This window comes from Muscardinus avellanarius, assembly GCF_963383645.1.
Source record: "Muscardinus avellanarius genome assembly, chromosome: 9".
In the NCBI taxonomy this organism is placed as follows: Eukaryota; Metazoa; Chordata; class Mammalia; order Rodentia; family Gliridae; genus Muscardinus; species Muscardinus avellanarius.
This window is the reverse complement of record NC_137795.1, coordinates 58,878,140-58,898,266: the sequence shown is the minus strand read 5'-3', so window position 1 is coordinate 58,898,266 and position 20,127 is coordinate 58,878,140. Positions and strand designations below refer to the sequence as shown.

Here is a 20,127-nt window from a genome sequence, read left to right as displayed (position 1 = left end):
AACCTTCCAAATTGGAAAGGAAAAAGTAAAAATATCTCTAGTCACAGATGATCTATTTAGAAAACTTAAAGGAGCTCATCAAAAAAACTGTTGGAACTACTAAATTCAACAAAATTTTAGGCTATAAAATCAACAGCTGCATTTCTATACATTAGTAATAAATGAAAATTTAGAAAGCAATCCCATTTAAAAAGATATTAAAAAGGCTAAATACTAAAATTTAAAAGGAGATGAAAAGGCATGGGTATGGATAGCTACAAAACACTGATGAAAGAAATTAAAAACCTAAACAAAAAGACATCTATGTTCATGAATTTAAACATTTAATATTGTTAAGATGGCAATACAACTCAAATTGATCTATCGAGTCAATGCAATCTCTATCATTTCAATGGTGTTTTTTGCAAAAATGTAAAAAACTCACTTAAGATTTATATGGAACTTTAAGAAACCCAGGAGAGCTTAAACAATGTTTGTTTGTTTTTGCAAAACCAAGGATAGAACCCAGGAGCATTATACCTCTGTGCTACACCCCAGCCCTATGTTTTTATTTTTTATTTTGAAACAGGACCTCACTAAGTCGCTGAGGCTGACTGCAAAACAATCTTAAAAGAACAAAGTCCAATGATTCACCTTTACTGTACAAAGCTACAGTAGTAAAAATAATGTGGTAACATATAGACCAACTAAAGAGAACTGAAAACCCCAAAATAAACCTTTAAACCTTGGGTCAGTTAATTTCCAACAGGGTACAAACACTACTTGATTGGGGAAAACACCGTATCTTCAACAGTGCTGGGGAAACTGGATATCCACATGCAAAAGAATGAAGCTGAACCCTGTTATTCATTAGCTTGATTGGGTGAAGATATGCCCAGATGCCTGGTAAAACATAATTTTTTAGTGCATCTGTGAGGCTATTTCCAGAAAAGATTAGCATTTCAATACTCTTTAAAGAAAGCTGCCCTCATTAATGTAGATGGGCATCATACAATCTGTTGAGGGACTAAATAAAACAAAAAGACAGAGGAAGAGTAAAATTATTGTATAAGCTGGGACATCCATCTTCTCCTGCCCTTACACATTGGTGCTTCTGGTCCTTAGTCCTTCTAAACTGTACTGGATCTTATCCTGCATCTCAGTTCTTAGGAACCTGGACTCAGGCTAAATTACACCACCAGCACTCCTGGTTCCCCAGTTTATAGACAGTAGATCATGGGACTTTTCAGCCTCCATAATCTACTACAAACCAATTCCCAGAACAAATCTCTTTCTTTCTTTCTCTTCCCCTCTCCCTCTCTCCCTCCCTCTATGTGTATATGTATATGCGTATATAGAATAGGTTCTCTTTCTCTGGACAGTTTTGACTAATATAGACCTTTGTTGGTGGTATAATTTAGCTCAAGTCCAGATTTCTAAGAACTGAGTGAGGTGGCATGATAGTATAAATCCTAGTCCAGTCTGAAGGCTGAGGGGCCAGAAGCACCAATATCCCAGCATAAATAGTAAAGATGACTACATTTTTTTAATAAATGCTGGAAAGGATACAGAGCAATTGGACTTTTGTATAGTGCTCATAGGAATACAAAATGGTGCAGATAAATGGAAAGTTACTCAAACAGTTAAAGTTTGAAATTTCCTCAAACAGTTAAAGAATTATCATACAACCCCCAAATTAAACTCCTAAAAATTAAAAATATATTTGTATATGAATACTCATAGCAACATTGTTCATGATAGTCATGTGTTATGTGTCTACAACGGATGAGTGGAAATACAAAATGTGGTATATATCCAAATAAGAGAATATTATTCAGGCATAAAAAGAAATTAAGCTTTGATTCTACAACATGAATGAAATTTGAAAGCACTGTTCTAAGTGAAATAGGCTACAGTGAAAAAGGACAGATGTTGTATGTCTCCACTTACATCCAGAATAAGCAAATTTATATAGACAGAAAGTAGAAGTTACTAGGGACAAGAAGTAAGATTAGAGGTTTCCAGAGACTGAGGAGTTAAGAGTTATTACTTAATAAGAGTGGAATTTCTATTTGTAGTGATAAAAAAAATTGGAAATGATGATGTACAATATTATGGAATTAATTAATGCCTCTCGACTTGAACATTTAAGATGGTTAGAATGGCCGGGCGTGGTGGCACACACTTGTAATCCCCACGCTTGGGAGACGGAGACAGGAGGATCGCGCAGGTTCGAAGCCAGGTGCGTTGGCTTAAGAGACCCTGTTTCCAAATAAAATAAAATAGGTCTGGGAGTGTAAACCGGAGGCAGAAGGGCTTCCAGGAATCCCAGTACCACCAAAAAAAAAAAAAAATGGTTAGAATGTAGGCAGCCCCAGAAGCCTTTCCACAGTGAGGCTAGACTTCAAGTGGTGGCCACAGGTCTAGGCACCATGGCTGCAGAGTGGACCAAGCTGCTGTGAGCGTCTGGTGCCCCAAGCATACTTAGTCAGTATTAGTCTGTATGTGCCCAGCACAAGGTTCTGGGCCCTGGGTCATTGGTTCAGAAAAATGAAACTCTGAGTCACCTGAATAGTCTTAATGGAACAGCTCAGCTCAGGCATCCCTCCAATAACCTGCAGACTCTCCTCAAGTGAGACTTCCTCAAATTCTTTCCCCTGCAGCTCAGTTTTTGTTAAAATGGCTCATCAGACTTTACTCGCATGCTGCCTCATCTTGAAACAGTGGGATAAGGTGATAAGTGCCTGTATAAAGGTGTGGCAGACCATAAAAATCTGAACTGGCAGATAGATGATTCTGTTCAGAATGCTTTGCACTGGAAGGTTTCTTTGAAGTCTATTTTGAGAATGAAACAACTAGAGAACTATGAAGCTTTTGAGAACTCATCATTAATTGGACATAATGCCAGAGCATATGCACTTTACTACGAAGATGGACTTCTCTGTACGGGGTCGGACTACTCCTCTGCAAAGTTGTGGGATGTGAGCACCAGGCAATGTGCTTATGGCATGCAGACCCATACTTGTATAGCAGTGAAGTTCAATGAACAGAAGCTTGTGATGGGCTCCTTGAAAACTGTGGACTGCTGAGAATGGAGTTCTAGAGCCAGGACACAGCACTCCTGAGGGCACAGCACATCTGGGGGCAGTGTTTAGTATGGATTACAATGATGAATTCGATATCTTCCTGAGGGCTCTGCAGACTTCACTGTGAAAGTATGGGCTTTATCTGCTGGGACATGCCTGAACACACTCACCAGGCACACAGAATGGGTCACCAAGGTGGTTTTGCAGAAGCACAAAGTCAAGTCCCTCTTGCTCAGCTCTAGAGATTATATCCTCTTAAATGTGGACAAATATGAGATCAAGGTTTGGCCAATTAAGAGAGAAATCCATTCTAAGTGCTTTAAGACACTGTCTGTATTTGTGGAAAGAAGTATCTGTCTGCACCCGAGACTTCGCTTTGATGGCAAATACAGTCTATAGTTCAATGTTTGCTTTCTACCAATCAGAGTTATTGAGACTCTGAAATAGCAGACTTGGCTTTGCTTGGCTTTGGAGATATCTTTGCCCTGCTGTTTGACAACTGCTACCTGTATATCAGGGGCTTGTGGACAGAGAGCCTGATTAGCCACTGGTTTCTATCAAAGTACAGAAAATCAAAGAAAGCTCGAGCTTCGTGGCAGGTGAAGCATCCTGGCTGAGTGGACAGGACGGACACAATGACATAGGCTTGGTCTTTGCTACCAGCATGCCTACCTAGAGTATTTACCTGGTGTTGTGGAAGGAGCACAGCTGATGCCACCAGCCACCACCGCTGACTGACTCTGGGTGCCGGGGATGCAGGTTTTGGGGTGCAACCTCTGTTGCAGCCAACTACCTAGACCAAAGTTCTTGCATCACAAGAGCTTTGATATCGTCAATGGCATCATCACACAGTACACAATCAGGTGCATATATGTGTGTGTGTATATATATATATACACACACACACACACACATATATATTTTGCCACAATAAAAAGATAACTAGGTATTTAATGCAAATATATTAAAAGTGCATTGTAGCATTTACAACATATGTAGAAGTATAATCTATGCTGACAACACAAAGAATGGAAGAAAGGAAATAGAAGTATTCTATTTCAAAGTCCTTATATGTGAAGTGGAAATATATGAAAGTAGACTGCAATAAATTAAAGATGTATTTTCTAAACTCTAGTGCAGTTACTCAAAAGAGAGCATAGCTGACTACCCAACAGTGAAGATAAAATGAAAACAAACAAAACCCATTCTAATAATTCAAAAGAAGATTTTAAAAAGGAACAAGAATAGAAGAGACAAACATAAAATAAGCAGCAATGTAGTAGGCTTAAATCAAACTTTATTGATAATTATATCAAATAAAAATGATCTAAACATCACATTTAAAGATAGATATTCTCAGATTGGATATAAAAGCAAGATCAAGGGGATTCCACTTCTGCTTAGGATGTAGAAAGTCAAAACACAGTGTATTTCCTATCCTAAAAATGAGTAAAGGTCCTAGCTTTTCAAGAGCCCAACAAAAAGCTGAGACAGCGAGAAAATCAAGTGATCTGAATGTGAATGAATGGCAAAGCCTCTCTAGAAGAGATGAAGTGAATTATTAGGTGGACAATGTGATAAAGCATGAAGCCAATCTGTGAATCTATCACAAGCTGAAACTTTTAATACACTGTTGACGAAAGCACAATGTAGGCTACAGTGCCAACTGGAAAACAAAGTGAAACGAACACTGAGGAAGTAGGAGGAAACGATGAAAAATATATACCCCTGGAATTCAAGATGGCGCAAATGGAAGATGAATGGCCCTTACCGTCCATGAAGTCTGTAATAGGCCAGCTGAAGTGCAAGCTGGACAAATGTGTCAGGGTGAAGCTTCTTCTTCTTGGTTAGTTTTTTGCCAAAAGATGTAAAGGAATATGCTGCAATTTGCAGATCAGATGCCTAACAACAACAAACAACAAAAATCAAATAGGGACAGTAAAGAAGTCACCTAAGGAGAATACCCTAAAGAGGACTAAATTATCATTTGCATTAATCATCAGACAAGTAGCATTAAAGGCACTAAAGCTATACTTTTAAATTGTTTGATGCTGATATGCTTGGAAGATAGCTACATTTTAATATATAGTAGTTAAAGAAAGAATTACCATCTAAGGGAAAAGTGAAAAATCTACCTCTGTGAGAAACTGAGCTTTAGCTTGGTTGATGTCATTTAATATTTTCTCATCAGTTGTAAAAACAAGCTCCTCTGGAAGTGGTATATCCCGTACTTTTTCTGACCCCTGAAAATAGAGAAGACTTAAAAAAAATGTTTAATCTATGACAGTATTAGGGGGAAAAGATGACATTTTTTCTAACATACCTTCCATCTTCCTTCAGTCTCTAAAATTTTTTCGTCAACATAATAGGCAATGTTCACCATAACCATTGCATCATAAGGAGCATGCTAAAATGAAAACACAGAAGATTTTGAGTATGTTATGCTGAATTAAAGTTTAACCCCAAATTTTCTTTTTACTTTCCTTCATTTTTAACAGACAAGAGGTTAAGAGATTCTATCCTCAAATGTCTTGCTTCCTAAGAATAAAGCTACAGCTATCCTATAGAAGAGTAACTGCGATTTTTACTTGGAAAAAAATTATAATTGCAATCACATTATATATTCTACCTAAAAAAGAAGTCAAAAAGAGGGCTAAAAAAATAGGAACAGAGAGATTTCTAATGAAAGCATTTGGACTTTGGAAGTTGGCCTTATCCATATGTAGGTCTGCATCTCTGTTAACAAGTATCTTCTTAAGCTAATGCCAATTTAGTTTCCATCATCTAAAAATAAGTAAATACCAGTTAATAAAACTACTGAATCCTTCCTTTTCTTTTCTTGGTTTACAAACTTCCTAAATGCTTATCTGAAATTTGCAATACATGGCAAGAGGTAGAAGATAATCAAAAAGATTTTTTAAAAAATTTTATAAAGGTAAGAAATTGTAGTAATTACCAGATATTTTAGTATTTGTAGATATACATAGTATTCTAAAATCATGTATCATTTTAGTTAAACAGTTACCTAATTACTAGGCAAATCTTAAAATCTAGAAATCTACCCATATACATTTCCCTCTACATAGAAAACATGCATAATGTTATATAATGTCTTTTATTTTATTTTAACTTTTGCGCAACTGGGGATGGAACCCAGGGGCATTCTATCTCCGAGCTACAACCCGAGCCCTATTTTTCTTTTCTTTATTTTGAAACAGGTCTCACTAAGTTGCAGATGGCCTCACTAAGTACTGAAGCTGGCTGAGAACCTGCAATACCCCTGCCTCAGCAAGTCCTGGGATTACAAAAGTGCACCACCACGCCCAGCTAATGTCTTTTAAAATAGGTTGTTAATTCTTGACAAACAGATAACATGGGTTTAAGAAAGTATACTACATAAAAATTACAAGCAAATTCTTTTTCTGCAGATATACACCAAACTGTTGGTCATACTAGAGAAAATAGCTTGATCTGTACTTTCACTAAGATTTCAAAAATGAACTTCTTGTTATAATGCGGTAAAACTAAAAGGTGTCTACATGTACTACACCACAGTACAGCACTAGTATATGTGTTTTACTGCCATTAGATTAACCTAAAAGATTAAAATAAAAAAAAGACTGCTAGTTTACTTACATCACAATTACAGCCAAACAGTCCATTAGAAAAGGAAACTAAGTTATAGGATTTGTCACCCCAGCGTACTTTTGGATCTCCAGTAAGGAGCACTGCAAGAATCTAAAACAAATTAAAATTATTCCAAGTTAAAAAGAGTTTTATTATTGGCTTGTAATATCTTAAAACACATATATATCATCTTTTCTTCTTTACACCAACCAAACTTAATACGATGACAAATTAATCGTTAAATATAGTACTTCAGCTATTTCTCAAACTTTCAAGAAAATCCTATCAGAAAAGGGAATGTTGGTAATTATAGATAATGAATAATTCATAATTTCATACAATTTAAACCAGAAGCCCTTCATAACCTTCATAGTATATGTGACCTTACTTAATATTTAGTCACTAAAGAGTTAAGAGGAAAATATTTTAGGATGAATCATATCTCAATAAACCTGTCTTTCCAACTATAGATTTTCGCTCTTTAATGCATCATGAAATCAATTTAGTGCATCAGAATCAACATGCTTTACAAAGAAAAACAGAATCGTAGAATAGAAATATCAGAGTACATCTCAGGCAGTCAGTAAATGTAATTACTGTTTTGTGAAACTCTATTACATACATATGTATGTATGCATGTACAACCTATATAGTGGGCTGTAATCTAATACTGCATTAAAACATGTTCTTCCTTAAGTAGTTGTGTATCCTCCCCTACATCCTCCCCAAATATAGCTAAAGTTCATTTTGTTTTATTTTTTATCAGCTATATGATTTAAACCTGGATTTTTTTTTTACTTTTTTTTTATTGGTGCACTGTATTCATACATCATAATGGGATAAAAAAAATTTTGTAGATAAACATGTATACATTGCCCAATTAGCCCCTACCCGATTCCCACCCCGTTCCCTCCCTATCTCTCCTTCCCATGCGTGGCTTAGTGGCTGACATCTAGTATTATAGCAATTTATTCGAAATTAACAATGATAATCTCACAGAACAGTTTCATTTGTCTGATACCAAGCTTTTGATGACTTAAAGATAACATTTCAATATTTCTTTTTGCTTTCTTTCTTACCAGATAATATTTTTTAGGTGAAACTACCATACATTTATTTATTTATTTTTCAGAAAAAATCTATCCTAATATGGAATATGGACTCTAGATACCCAAAACGATCTCAAAAAAGAACATGTATATAGAAGATGTATATTTTCTGATTTCGAACCATATAAAGCTACAACAATTGAAACCGTGTAGTACTGTTAAAGGCAGATATATAAACCATTGGAGTTAAATAAAAGCCTAGAGATAAATTCTTCCCTATATTGTCAAGTTATTTTTGACAAGGTTTCCACAAACATTTTGTGGAGGAAATAATAATCTTTTAACTAAATATTGTTGAAAAATAATAATTACATGAAAAAGAATAAAATTGGACCCTTACCTAACACCATATACAAATATTAACTCAAAATAGATAAAAGACCTAAATATAAATCTTAAGACTATAAACTTTTAGAAGAAAATCTGGGTCATTAAACCTCACAACACTGAAATTTGTAGTGATCTCTTGGATATGATTTCAATGGCACAGGCAACAGAAGGGTAAACAAACTCCCTAAAAAATAAAAAAAAATTATATATCCAAAGACAATGTAAACAGAGTTAACAGTTACTGATAGAATGAGATAAAAATTTTCAAATGCCATATCTGAAGGTATATTAATATTCCAACTAGAAATCCTAAAAATTAGCAACAATAAAAGCAAACAATACAATTTAGAGATATGTAAAAGACTAACATAAATCGTGAATCTCCACAGAAAACCAATCTTAGTTGTCTGTTGGATGGAAAATCTTGTTTCTCTGGTTCTGGTGTGTATTACCTAATTCTTTGTAGTTAATCTCTTTGAGTATTTTCTCTAGCACTGGTTTTGAAGACATAAATTCCTTCAGTTTCTGTTTGTCATGGAAGCTTCTTATTTCCCCATCTAATTTGATAGAAAGTTTTTCTGGGTAGGAAATTTTGGGCTGGAAGTTGTTTTCTTTCAGAGTTTGGAATATGTTACTTCAAGCCCTTCTGGCTCTCATGACTTGGTTTGGAAAGTCTGGAGTGATTCTAATTGGTTTGCCTCTGAATGTCACTTGGCCCTTTGTTTTGTTGCCTTTAAGATTCTCTGCTTGGCTTCCACATTGGTCATTTTAACAATTATGTGGCGTGGGGATCCTCTTCTTCGATAGTGTCTAAAGGGAGTTCTATAAGTTTCCTGGACCTGTGTATCGACCTCTTGCTCTATGTTTGGAAAATTTTCTGCTATTACTTCCTTGAAGAGATTGCTGATCCCTTTGGTACACCTTCTTTTCCCTCCTCTATTCCAATGATTCTTAGGTTAGCTCTCTTAAAATGGGCCCATATTTCTTCAATGTCAGATTCCTGCTGCCGGATTTTTTTTTCTAGATTAGAAACTATGCGTTCATATTTGGAATGATCATCTTCTAAGAGCGAGATTCCATTCTCCATGTGGTCTAATCGGTTGTTTGTACTTTGAATTGAGGCCTTTACTTCATTAATTGCATCCTTTATCTCTTTTTGGCTCTCTCTGAATTCTTTTCGAAACACCTCTATTATTTCTACAGTTATTTTCCTGATTTGATCTTCTAGAAATCTCTGAATTTCTGTTTTATCGGGTTCTGATGTTGTGGGGTTGTGGGCATTCATTGCTCCATTGTTATTCCTCTTTCCCATGCTTTCGGAAGTTTGTGCCTTCTCTGGGTTCTTCCCTTGGGTCACTATGACTTCACTTAAGGTGCTCTGGATCTCGAGTCTGTGGTATCTCAGTCCCCACTACTCCTTTACTAGGTTGTATCGCAGAGTCTCAAACCCAGAGAGTCAATCGAGGCTGCTTTAGACCATGGGGGCCAGGTTGGGCATTCTCCTATGGTGTGATATCTCTGCCACCACCACTCCCCCACTGGGTCAAGTCCCTGGGAGTGCAGTACTGGGATTTCTCTTTTGGGGCCACAATTTAACTTACTATTAATGAGTGCGCCGATGGAGCTTTAGTGGACTCGGTGAATTCGCTGCTGTTGCCGCCGGTGGCAATATGGCGCCACTGCCACAACCTCGGCCATGAGGCTGGCATATTTCTTCTCTGGTTCTGAGCTCTGCTCTGAGTCCCTGCAGGTTGTGCTGAGCCTGGCCCCTGGGAGCTTTAGATGCTCCCTGCGCCAAAAAAATCTGCCGAATCCCGCCCAGCTGTTCCACAGCGGCTCACCTCGGCTCGCTGTCCGCCGCTCCTCTCTGGAGCCTGGTGGGCTGTTGAATGCATTGGTCTGGTGCCATCTGGTGAACTCGCCGCTGCTGCCGGCAGTAAGGTGCTGCTGCCGCATCCTCGGGTGTGAGGCCGGCATATCTCCTCTGTGGCTCTGAGCTCCGTTCTGAGTCCCCCTCCTATCTGGGGCCTGGTGCTGCAAGGAAAGATGGCACTCGCCGCTCCGCGCCACGGCTCCGGCCGCAGCACTGCGGTCTGGTTTCTTTCTGGTGTCTCGTTTTTCCAGCCCTCTTTTTCTCTGTCCCTTGTAATTACATTTTTTGTTTCTCTGCTGATGGTGTTTTCTGACTATGAAAGGCGCTGATTTTGTAGTAATAGAGATTGGTTGTTAGCGGGGCTCGTAAGCCCCGCTTTTCTCCGTCGCCATCTTCCCGGAAGTCCCCTGGATTTTTTTTCATTTAATATGGATGAATACATTATGAAATAATTTTAAGTGTTTTCAAAAGAACAGAAGATTTCTATAATACAATTACTACCTTTTATTTCCCAGGAAATAAAAACATTACCTGAGAATAAAAAAAAAAGTACTCACATTTACCCTTAAACTCATTGAGATCTGTGTGTCTAATAAAACCAAAAGATATATTACTTAACAAGGTTGATATAATTTATAAGACAGGCCCTCCCAACCAGTCAAGGCATACTGGTGTGAGTTATAGGCAGATCTTTATGTCACCTTTAAGAGAAAAGATCTTCTTCCCAATGGCCTATGCAAATATTCTGTGTATGCAGTCAATGAAAAAGTTTAGAAACACTGACATTTAATATACAAAGAATAGCCATGCTTCTTTAAACAAAGGATAAAATATATCTAAAGAGACTTAAACACTGTAGAAAGGATTTACAAAACACTATTTATTTATGTATGTATTTTCTTCAGTTTGGTACATGTATATTTCATAGCAAAATTCTAAGAGCCTGAATATAAAAAAGAAAAAAAATAGTTTTCTCAAGCTGGGGATGAAGCTGAGCACTAGATCTCTTGCCTCACATGTACAAAGCAATGGGTATCGATTCCCAGCACTGTAAAAAATAAAAATTTTCTCATGTTCAATATACACACGATTCTTTCAAGAAAATCTTTGAGAAGATAACAGAACAAGACAGTTACCTGACTATAATCATCTGGTGTGACATATGGACTGCTATCTTCTATGGAATATACCAATATACTGCTCTGAATTTTTTCTAACAAAGTCAAGTTCTCTGGATCAAGACCAATCAGATATTCTCGTGCCTAAAAGACAAGAAAAAGTGATTAATTGTTACAATTTAAATGCAACATACCCAGAAAATCTCGAGAATTTGTTTAGAGAAAAGTTTTGATAAATCAGTCCTCTAGCATGGTAGCATGTTCCTGTTGTCTCAGGTATTTGGGAGCCTAAGGCAGGAGGATCATTTGAGCCCAGGAGTTCAAGGATGCACTACGCACAGCATATAGATGCTGTCTCAAGACACAAAAAAGAATAATGTAAATTAACCTTGGCCCATCGGGTTCGCTCCTCACTGGTTAATGCTGCTACTCCTGGTCCATCAGGTTCACTGTGGCACTTCTTGTAGATATACGTCAGTTGCCTTATGGAAGAGTAAAGAAAAGGAAAGGAATTCAAAAAAGAATATAGGAAGAGAAGAGCCACATAGGCCTTTTACAAAGCATAATGTTGGTCAGTATTTGAATGTTTTGACATAATACTCAAAGAACCATTCTGGCCTCAACAGCAATAGGTTTCTTTTCTTCTCTCCCTCTCCCTCTCCCTCTCCCTTTCTCTCTCTCTCTCCGGTACTGGGGATGGAACCCAGAGGTATTCTACCTCTGAGCAACATCCCCAGCCCAATTTTTTTGTTCTTTATTCTGAAATAGGGTCTCACTGAGTTTCAGAAGGCCTCACTAACTAGCTGAGGCTGACCTTGAACCTCCATCCTCCTGTCCGGCCTCCCAAATGCTCAGATTAGAAGCATGCTCCACCACGCCCAGCAGCAATAGGTTTATTTTCTTTCTTTCTTTCTTTCTTTCTTTCTTTCTTTCTTTCTTTCTTTCTTTCTTTCTTTTTTTTGTGGTACTGGGGTTCCTAGAAACCCTTCTACCTCCAGGCTACACTCCCAGACCTATTTTATATTTTTATTTGGAAACAGGGTCTGTTAAGCCAGCACGGCTGGCTTCGAACCTGCGCGATCCTCCTGTCTCCACCTCCCAAGCACAGGGATTACAAGCATGCGCCACCACGCCCAGCTAGGTTTATTTTCTATGTCACATCTTTCATTTTTAAAAGTAACTATGTGTTCTATTAACACTAAGAGTATATTTAATAATATGCTAAAATGTAGATTTGGCTAATATATTTATACTTTGAAATGCACTTCCAAGGCTCAAGTGTATACTCTCTACAATGGAAAACTTGAAAAATATTCTGTAACCAATCTTAGATATACATATACATCTTATCTAAAAAAATTATGTGCATATATACACATACATATATACACATACACATATGTATATAAAACCAGAGGATTTACTGTACAACCAATTAGTACTTGTGACATTAATAATGAGAAAAAGAATTAACGTGTAGTACACTAAATCATATATTTTAAATGGATAAATGATATGGTATGTTAATTATATCTCAATATTAAGCTGTTATTAAAAATAAAACACTAAGCAAGAATTAAAATGGTCCCTCCTAATGTTTCCTCTTATTAAAACACTATCAGCCTACTCCTATAAGTTGGAAAAACCTGTCATATATGCTTCCTTTATTTCTAAACCCAGTCACCAATTCTTATTAATTTTATCTCCAAAACATTTCCTGAATTTGTCCCATTCTTTAAAGTTCCAACGTCTTTCTTCTTTCCTGGATGACTACACTAGCTTTTAATAATATCTCTTTTGACATCCCAATTCACTAAGATTCAAAATTTGACCAATTATCTTACACCTGGAATATGTCTTACATTTTTAGATAAAATTTTATAATGCACAGGTCTAGCATATGCACACACTTGCATAAATATACACGCATGCATGCACACACACATCCACAGTGAAACTATATTGGATACTAAGCACCATGTTAAGCAGTAGGAATTAACAAAAAAACAAAAAAACCTGCCAACCCTATCTGTATGGGGAAACACAGAAATAAATTATTTCAATACACAGTATAGAAAGAGACTAAAGGAGGCTAACTCTTAGGTTTTTGAGAAGAACAGGAAATTAGAAAATTGCCAACCTTGTGACACGTGAGTAGACACAAACAGGTTAGAATATGCCAGCTAGACAAGGCAGGAGAGGGCATTCCAAACAGAAAGCATGAAGAGTATGTCCAAAAATCAGAGATACTTTGACATGTCACAAGGATTGCAAACCAAACAATAAAGCAGGAGTAGAGGATACACACAGAGAAGGGCAGGACAGGCTGAGGAGACAGGCAAAGGCCAAATCTAGGCCACTGCTGAGGAATTTGGACTTTACCCTAGACTTAAGGATTTTAAGCAAAGGTGAGATAAAATCATGTTTCAATTTTAAAGACTGATGATAATGTGGAGAATATGTGGAGGCAAGGGAATAACTATAGAATTCTAGCTAATAGTTTAGCAGAATGAAATACTAACATAGACAACGGAGACAGAAAATGGAAAGAATTTGAGACATCACTAAGCAATAAAATGGAAAGGGCTTTGTTGCTGATTAGTATGGGACACAAAGGAGATGTTGAGGGTCATTCTCAGACTAGGATGATGAGGTAGATACTGGTACTACTGAGGATGATAAAAATGTAGGAGGAATGAAAGATAGCTGGGAAAAGAAGTTAGGCCTGTCAACACCACGTTCATACAGAAACAGAGAAATCTCTCCCTATTATTACAACTAATGAATAAGAAGAAGTAACAAGTGAGGTAAACATCTGGCTTCAGTGTGGGGAGAACCAAGGATGGAAACAAACAGAAACAAAACATGCAGCCTGAAAAGAACAACTTATAGAACACCCAGTCCCACCACAGCTGCCTTCCCACAGGGCAAGCTGGTGGTGGTAGAGCTTTGATTTACAAAGAGAAATCAGAAATTGAGAATTTCATGTGAATTCTTCTAATTTTTAACAGTGATTCAAATTGTTTATCCAAACAAAGTAGGCCACATGCTAAATTTAGCCCAAGGATCACATGTCATGTATTCAATTTCTGAAAGAATGGCCCTGGGTAATCCAATTAATAAGCCCATTTTAATATTTATATGTTAAATTTGGACCAATCAAATTAAAAAAACAACAAATATTCAAATGTTATTCAAATCACAAAAGCAAAAGACCTAGAATAAAAGGTAAATTTGTCTCTGTTAAAATTAACAATGTACAATTTCAAAAACAGATCTTTAAAATTAACTCTAAGAAAATATTTGCAACATATATAATCAGTACAGAATTAATGCCCAGATTATATAAATAACTATTATAAATCATTAAGAATAAAAGAATTCAGACAATAGAAAAACAATAACTCATAGAAGAGAAGACAGAAATGGCCTATAATGATACATAAAAATGCTTAACCTCGCTAGTGATGAGGAATATGACATTAAAGCAAAAATGAAAACTATTTTTCACTTATCAGTTCACCAGATATATTTTAATTGTATCACGTCAGAAATAATGTGGAAAAACTGTCATGTTCATTTTCTATCATAGAGGTACTACTGCTTTGTATGACTATTTGACTTAGGTAAAAATATTAAAGTGTGCATGTCTTATGACCTAGAAATTTCACTTTGAATATCAACCCACAGATACTTTCTTTAAACACATGAAGAGATATGCTTGATAATGCCTTTATTTGTTATAGCGATAAATGAAAACATCAATGTCACTAATGGAGAAATGATCAAATACACTATAGTATCAGGCAGACAGAAGTCTATGTTAAGAGTTAAGAAGAATAAGGTAGATGTGCTGCACCACTGGAAAAATATCACTGTTTTATCATTAACTAAAAGAAGCAAATTGTAGAAAAATACTTACAAGAGCACTTTTTTCAAATGTACAACTAACTCCACTTTACACCACACACACAAGTCAGTTCTAGACTGACTATAAATGTGAAAGGCAAAACAAAATTCTAGAACTTAAGAAAATATCTTCTTGGCACTGAGTTACAGAAAAATGTATAAAACAAAATATAAAAAATACAATCCACATGGTAAAAGATTAACAGACTAGACTCCAGTCAAATTAAGAACTATTCATCAAAATGATTCCATTAATAGAAAAGTAATTATAAACATCCCCTATTCTAAGTGGTAACACATAAAACCAAGAAAAAGCTCATACACAATAATGCTTATTAGTAAAATACTCTGGCAAGCTGTCATTATTTATTGAAGGTGAACATCCACAAACCCTATAACTCAGCAAATCCTCTCCTGGGTATATAACCCAGGCAGAAATGCAGGTGCACATGTGCCCAAGATTTGTATAATGACCTTCAAAATAATATACAACTTAAATGATTTCATTTAGGAAAAAGGGAAAGCAAAGCAACTGGGACCAAGTATGAAGATGCTTCTCAAACACCAAAAACATTCTGCTTGGACCTGGAGAGTGGTTACATAAGCATTTATCTGTACACTTTTATGTGTACTTTTATATATTTGTAGTATTTAGTAAAAAAATACTTAAAGTTGGGCTGGATATGGTGGTGCATGCTTGTAATCCCAGTACTTGGGAGGCTGAGACAGGAGGATTGTAGGTTTGCAGCCAGCCTCAGCTACTTAGCGAGGCCCTTTGCAACTCAGTGAGAACTTGTTTCAAAATAAAGAATAAAAAATAGGGCTGGGGGTATAGCTTGGAGGTAGACTGCCCCTGGCTTCCATCCCTAGTACCACGCATACACGCACACACACACACAAAAAAAATAAATAAATAAATAGAATAAAATGGGGGGTGTAGCTTGGAGGTAGAATACCCCTGGGTTTCATTCCCAGTACAGCAAAAAAACAAAACACAAAAACATAAAAACTTTAAGTTGTATATAAATATATGCAACTCAACATTTATAAGTCATTTAGGAAATATAAATAGTTGGTTATATATTAATGATATTAATGCTTTATTGTCAATTTATTAAAAGTAAGTCATTAGGTATGATAATGGTACTATATGTATACTTTTTAAGAATCCTTACATTTTAGAGATTTATGCTAAAATATTTATAGTGAAAAGATTTTACATTTGAGATTTTCTTCGAAATAATCCATGGGGGACTGAAGGGAGGATGCAAGCAATATAGCTGAAACAACACTGACTATGAGTCTATAACTGCTGAGGCAAGGAGTTGGTAACACTGAAGCAAAATGATGGGGGTCTTCTATCATTCCCTCTACATTTTGAAATTTTCTGTAATACACTCTAAAAATGTATGTATACAAAATAATGCTATGCATATGGATTATGTACATACTACTATATGTATGGACAGATATACAATAATATATACTATACATAAAATACATATATATTCTCTTTTTAAAATGATACATGCATGGGAATTTATCACAACAAACTAGTAATAGCGATTAATTCCTGGGCAGGAAATGGAATTAGTAATATTTGTAATGTTTTTATTTTTTCCAAGTAGAACTTATGTATATTTAGTCAAAATAAAAATTTAAATTAAAAATAAAATAAAATAGTTTTTAAAAATAAGCATATGTAAAATTCTTATTTTCAGCTGTCACCTTATAGAAAGAGAATTCTGAACATTAATTTTTTTTTAACTAAACAAAGGTTAAGACCTAATGAGACACAAAAAAAGTAGCATGAAAACCTGAGAAGCTCTGGTGGGGTGACCAAACATCCTTCATGTATTACATCAAAGACAAAAATTCGGCCCCGACACAACACTGCAATGTGACCTGGGGAACGCCCTTCACTCTCTGGAAAAAAAACAGACAAACAGAAAATAACAGACTCAAATCTCCCAGAGTTAAACAGGAGAAAAGCCACAGACATCCAAGAGAAGAAAATAATCATGCATTTATCACATATTCATCAAATATATCACATGAACGCAAACAACATGGGGAAGGTCATGGAAAGGTCGATCAATGGTTACTAAATTATAGTTAGATGGGCATAAGTTCTGGTGTGCTACTTACTGAACAGTGCGGTGACTACTGTTCGTAATTGTGTACTATATACCTTAAAGTCAGAAGGGAGGATTTTGAATGTTTCTGCAGTGATTACACAACGTATACCTGCATCAAACACTGCATGGTAGCCAATAATATGTGCAATTCTGGTGTTTTTATGTATTAATTAAAAACTTCCTAAGTTAGTAGAATTTCAGTTACTATGAAATAAGTATATAGTCTTGAAACTTGTCCGTATGGCATCTAGAAATCCATGAAAGTTTCAAGTACTTGTACACTCTGATATATAAACCCTAAATTGCTACTGTGAAGTTGTCTAATTTAAGGACAGGAATGGAGAAAGGCCACCAGAGGAGTTCTGCAGGAGAGCCATCAAGTGAGCAAGTTCCTCTTTGAGATTATGTTGATATTAAATGCTCCCTGGATAACTTGAGAGCAACAAGCCCTAGCAATGATTCCTCATTTGGTAGAAGAGGGCATAATATGCTTGAGTAGCAAGGGAAAAGAATTTTGCCCAGTCTGTAGTTTTACCGAGGCCTCTGATAATTAACCCTGGTAACTGATGATTGATTCTAAGATTCCATTAACATACCTTCACTCCCCAAGAACTTTTTATTTTCTAGAAACCTCAGACTACTCTGATTTAGCCCATTTCTTAAGTATTACATCATTTGCCACTGGTCTTCCTATACGGTCCCTGCCCCTGTTCTCTATGAAAGAAAAAAGATGAAGAAAAAGCATATGCTGCCACTGGAAGCAAAATTAGTGGCTGGTTAAGTGCTTTATACACATTAATCCATGAAATTGACTTATCCTGCAGAAAGAACGGCTCCTAAAAATGCTACTTTTCCCTCTTATCCCCTATTTCCTCAAGATCTGGGAGGTGAGGTGTGTATTTTCTTTGCTCCTCTTGGCTACTTCCAAACCATTTCTTCTCTTCTGGATTCTTTTACATTTACCACCACTACGTTTCACTGCTGTCAGCTACTGACCACATCCATTCCAAAATTTAAGGGTGGAAGAAAAAGGAAAAGAAAGCTTTTAATCAGTAAATGGTTGGAAGGAAGGAGTGATAGGAGGGCGACGTTCAGAACAAGTCTAAGGGGGTTTGCCCGAACAAAGAAGTGACTGAAAGGAGAAAGTGAGCCATGGAAATTCTGCAGGAAGAGGACCTGGCAGAGGAAAGAGCAAGTGCAAAGGCGTTAGGACAGTGAGCTGGTTTGCTCAAAGGAAAACAAGGCTAGTGCAGTAGAGAGGAAAGTGCAGTGATGGACAAGGCTGAGGCAAACCAGAAAGGGCTTCTAACGTTAAGTTAGATGGGAAGGAAGCCAATGGAAGGCTTTCTGCAGAACGGTGATAATATAATATGAGCTGATACTGATGCTGTAAAAGTCACTCCAGCTGCACAAGGGCTTAGAAATGATATATTCAGATCAGTAAGGAGAGAACAAAGTGGCGTAGGTGAGAGCTATCTAAGGGGGAGGGAATGGTGGTTTACACTGGGTGTGACACTTGTGGAAAATGAGGTGAACTGTTTTTTAAGATGAGAGATATCACAGATTGGAATGATCCAATAAAAAAAAAAAACAAAAATTGTTAATGCAGCAGAGAAAGAGACTAATCCCTAGGCAGAAAAAAGTGAGATTCAGCACATATATAGAGGAGTTGTTCTTAGGAGCCAGAAAAGTTAATCTGTCGTTTAAAATGAAGGCAAAGTCTATGAATGTGTGATAAGGCATGGTAAAGGAATATTTGAATAAGTATGTTTCTGTGGCTGCTGTAACAAATTATCACTAACAGTGTCTTGAAAGGACACAAGTTTATTATCTTAGAGATCCAAAGGCCAAATGTGTTTTTCTGAGCTAAATTCAAGGTGTCAGCCAGGTTGTGTTCCTTCAGGAGGCTCTATAAAAGAGTCTATTTCTTTCCTTTTTCTGGCTTTTAGAGACTGACCACATTCCTTGACTCATAACCCCCTCCCTCCATCTTCACAGACATCAAGTGAGGAGCACAACTTCCTTATGCTGACATCTCTACAGTTCTCTCTTTTGTCTTCCCCTTTTACTTAAAACCATCCTTGTGACTACTTGGGACCCACATGATTTATCCGGGTTAATTTCATCTCCAGGTAAACTGATTAGCAACTTTAATTCCCCTTTACCATGTAACCGAATATGTTCGCAGTTCTAGGGACTGGGAAGTAGACGTCTTTAGAGGCCATAATTCTGCCTACCACAGACTGGCTGGTAAATTTGATGGGGACACAGGTTTACATAAGTTAAGTTTACATAAGTTAAGAATAAGGAAAGAGCTTCATAGCTGAGAATAACTAGGGAGAAAGTCATGAAAGTCTTCTCTACAAGTGAAAGAATAAACTGATAAAAGAATATAACAAAGGAATGAGGTGGGCCCACTTGAGGCTTTACTGAGATGAGTGAGTAAGGTTTTGCAGTTTTCTCTGGCAAAGTAAGTTCTCAGGGGAGGCATTTTTGATAAGACTGAATTTTAAAGAGTATTAAAGTTTTACTATATTAATATGAAAAAAGGCAATGATCTTAAATTGTCTGCAAGGGAGTGATTATAGTGAAGAACCACAGAAATAAGTGAAGATGGACCTGTGCAGAAACAAATGAAGTGGACCACTAAAGAATGTGTGTGATGGCCGGGCATGGTGGCGCATACTTGTTATCCAGCATCTGGAAGGCTGAGATGGGAGGACTGAGGTTTGCAGACAACCTCAGCTACTTAGTGAGGCCCTTTGCAACTCAGGGAGACCTTGTTTCAAAATAAAGACTAAAACATAGGGCTGGGGATATAGCTCGGAGGTAGAATGCCCCTAGGTCTGTGTACTTTTCCCACTTCCCACCATGATTATTTCATACTTTCTCCTTTCCCCTCAATTTTTCCATCCAAACTAATGACCCCAGTCCTCACTTCACTAAGGAAAACACAAA

General features: G+C 36.7%; 1 protein-coding gene and 1 pseudogene across 3 annotated transcripts in view; one reads left to right on the top strand and one right to left on the bottom strand.

The window, feature by feature from the left end:
• CROT (carnitine O-octanoyltransferase) overlaps positions 1 to 20,127 on the bottom strand; it is a gene marked incomplete at both ends in the record, with an annotated part of 43,502 nt that overhangs the window by 12,534 nt on the left and 10,841 nt on the right. The window contains 7 exons of one of the 2 annotated variants that reach the window (XM_080701955.1): positions 4,837 to 4,967; positions 5,201 to 5,308; positions 5,389 to 5,472; positions 6,702 to 6,803; positions 11,141 to 11,266; positions 11,511 to 11,604; positions 16,849 to 16,957. In XM_080701955.1, the coding sequence (XP_080558081.1) occupies positions 4,837 to 4,967; positions 5,201 to 5,308; positions 5,389 to 5,472; positions 6,702 to 6,803; positions 11,141 to 11,266; positions 11,511 to 11,604; positions 16,849 to 16,957 (754 nt within the window). Of the gene's footprint in view, positions 1 to 4,836; positions 4,968 to 5,200; positions 5,327 to 5,388; positions 5,473 to 6,701; positions 6,804 to 11,140; positions 11,267 to 11,510; positions 11,605 to 16,848; positions 16,958 to 20,127 lie in introns of both variants that reach the window. The other variant, XM_080701954.1, reaches the window with a different exon arrangement.
• On the top strand, positions 2,826 to 3,777 carry LOC308267236 (F-box/WD repeat-containing protein 2-like; annotated as a pseudogene). Its single transcript has one exon. The product of its transcript is annotated as an F-box/WD repeat-containing protein 2-like (transcript).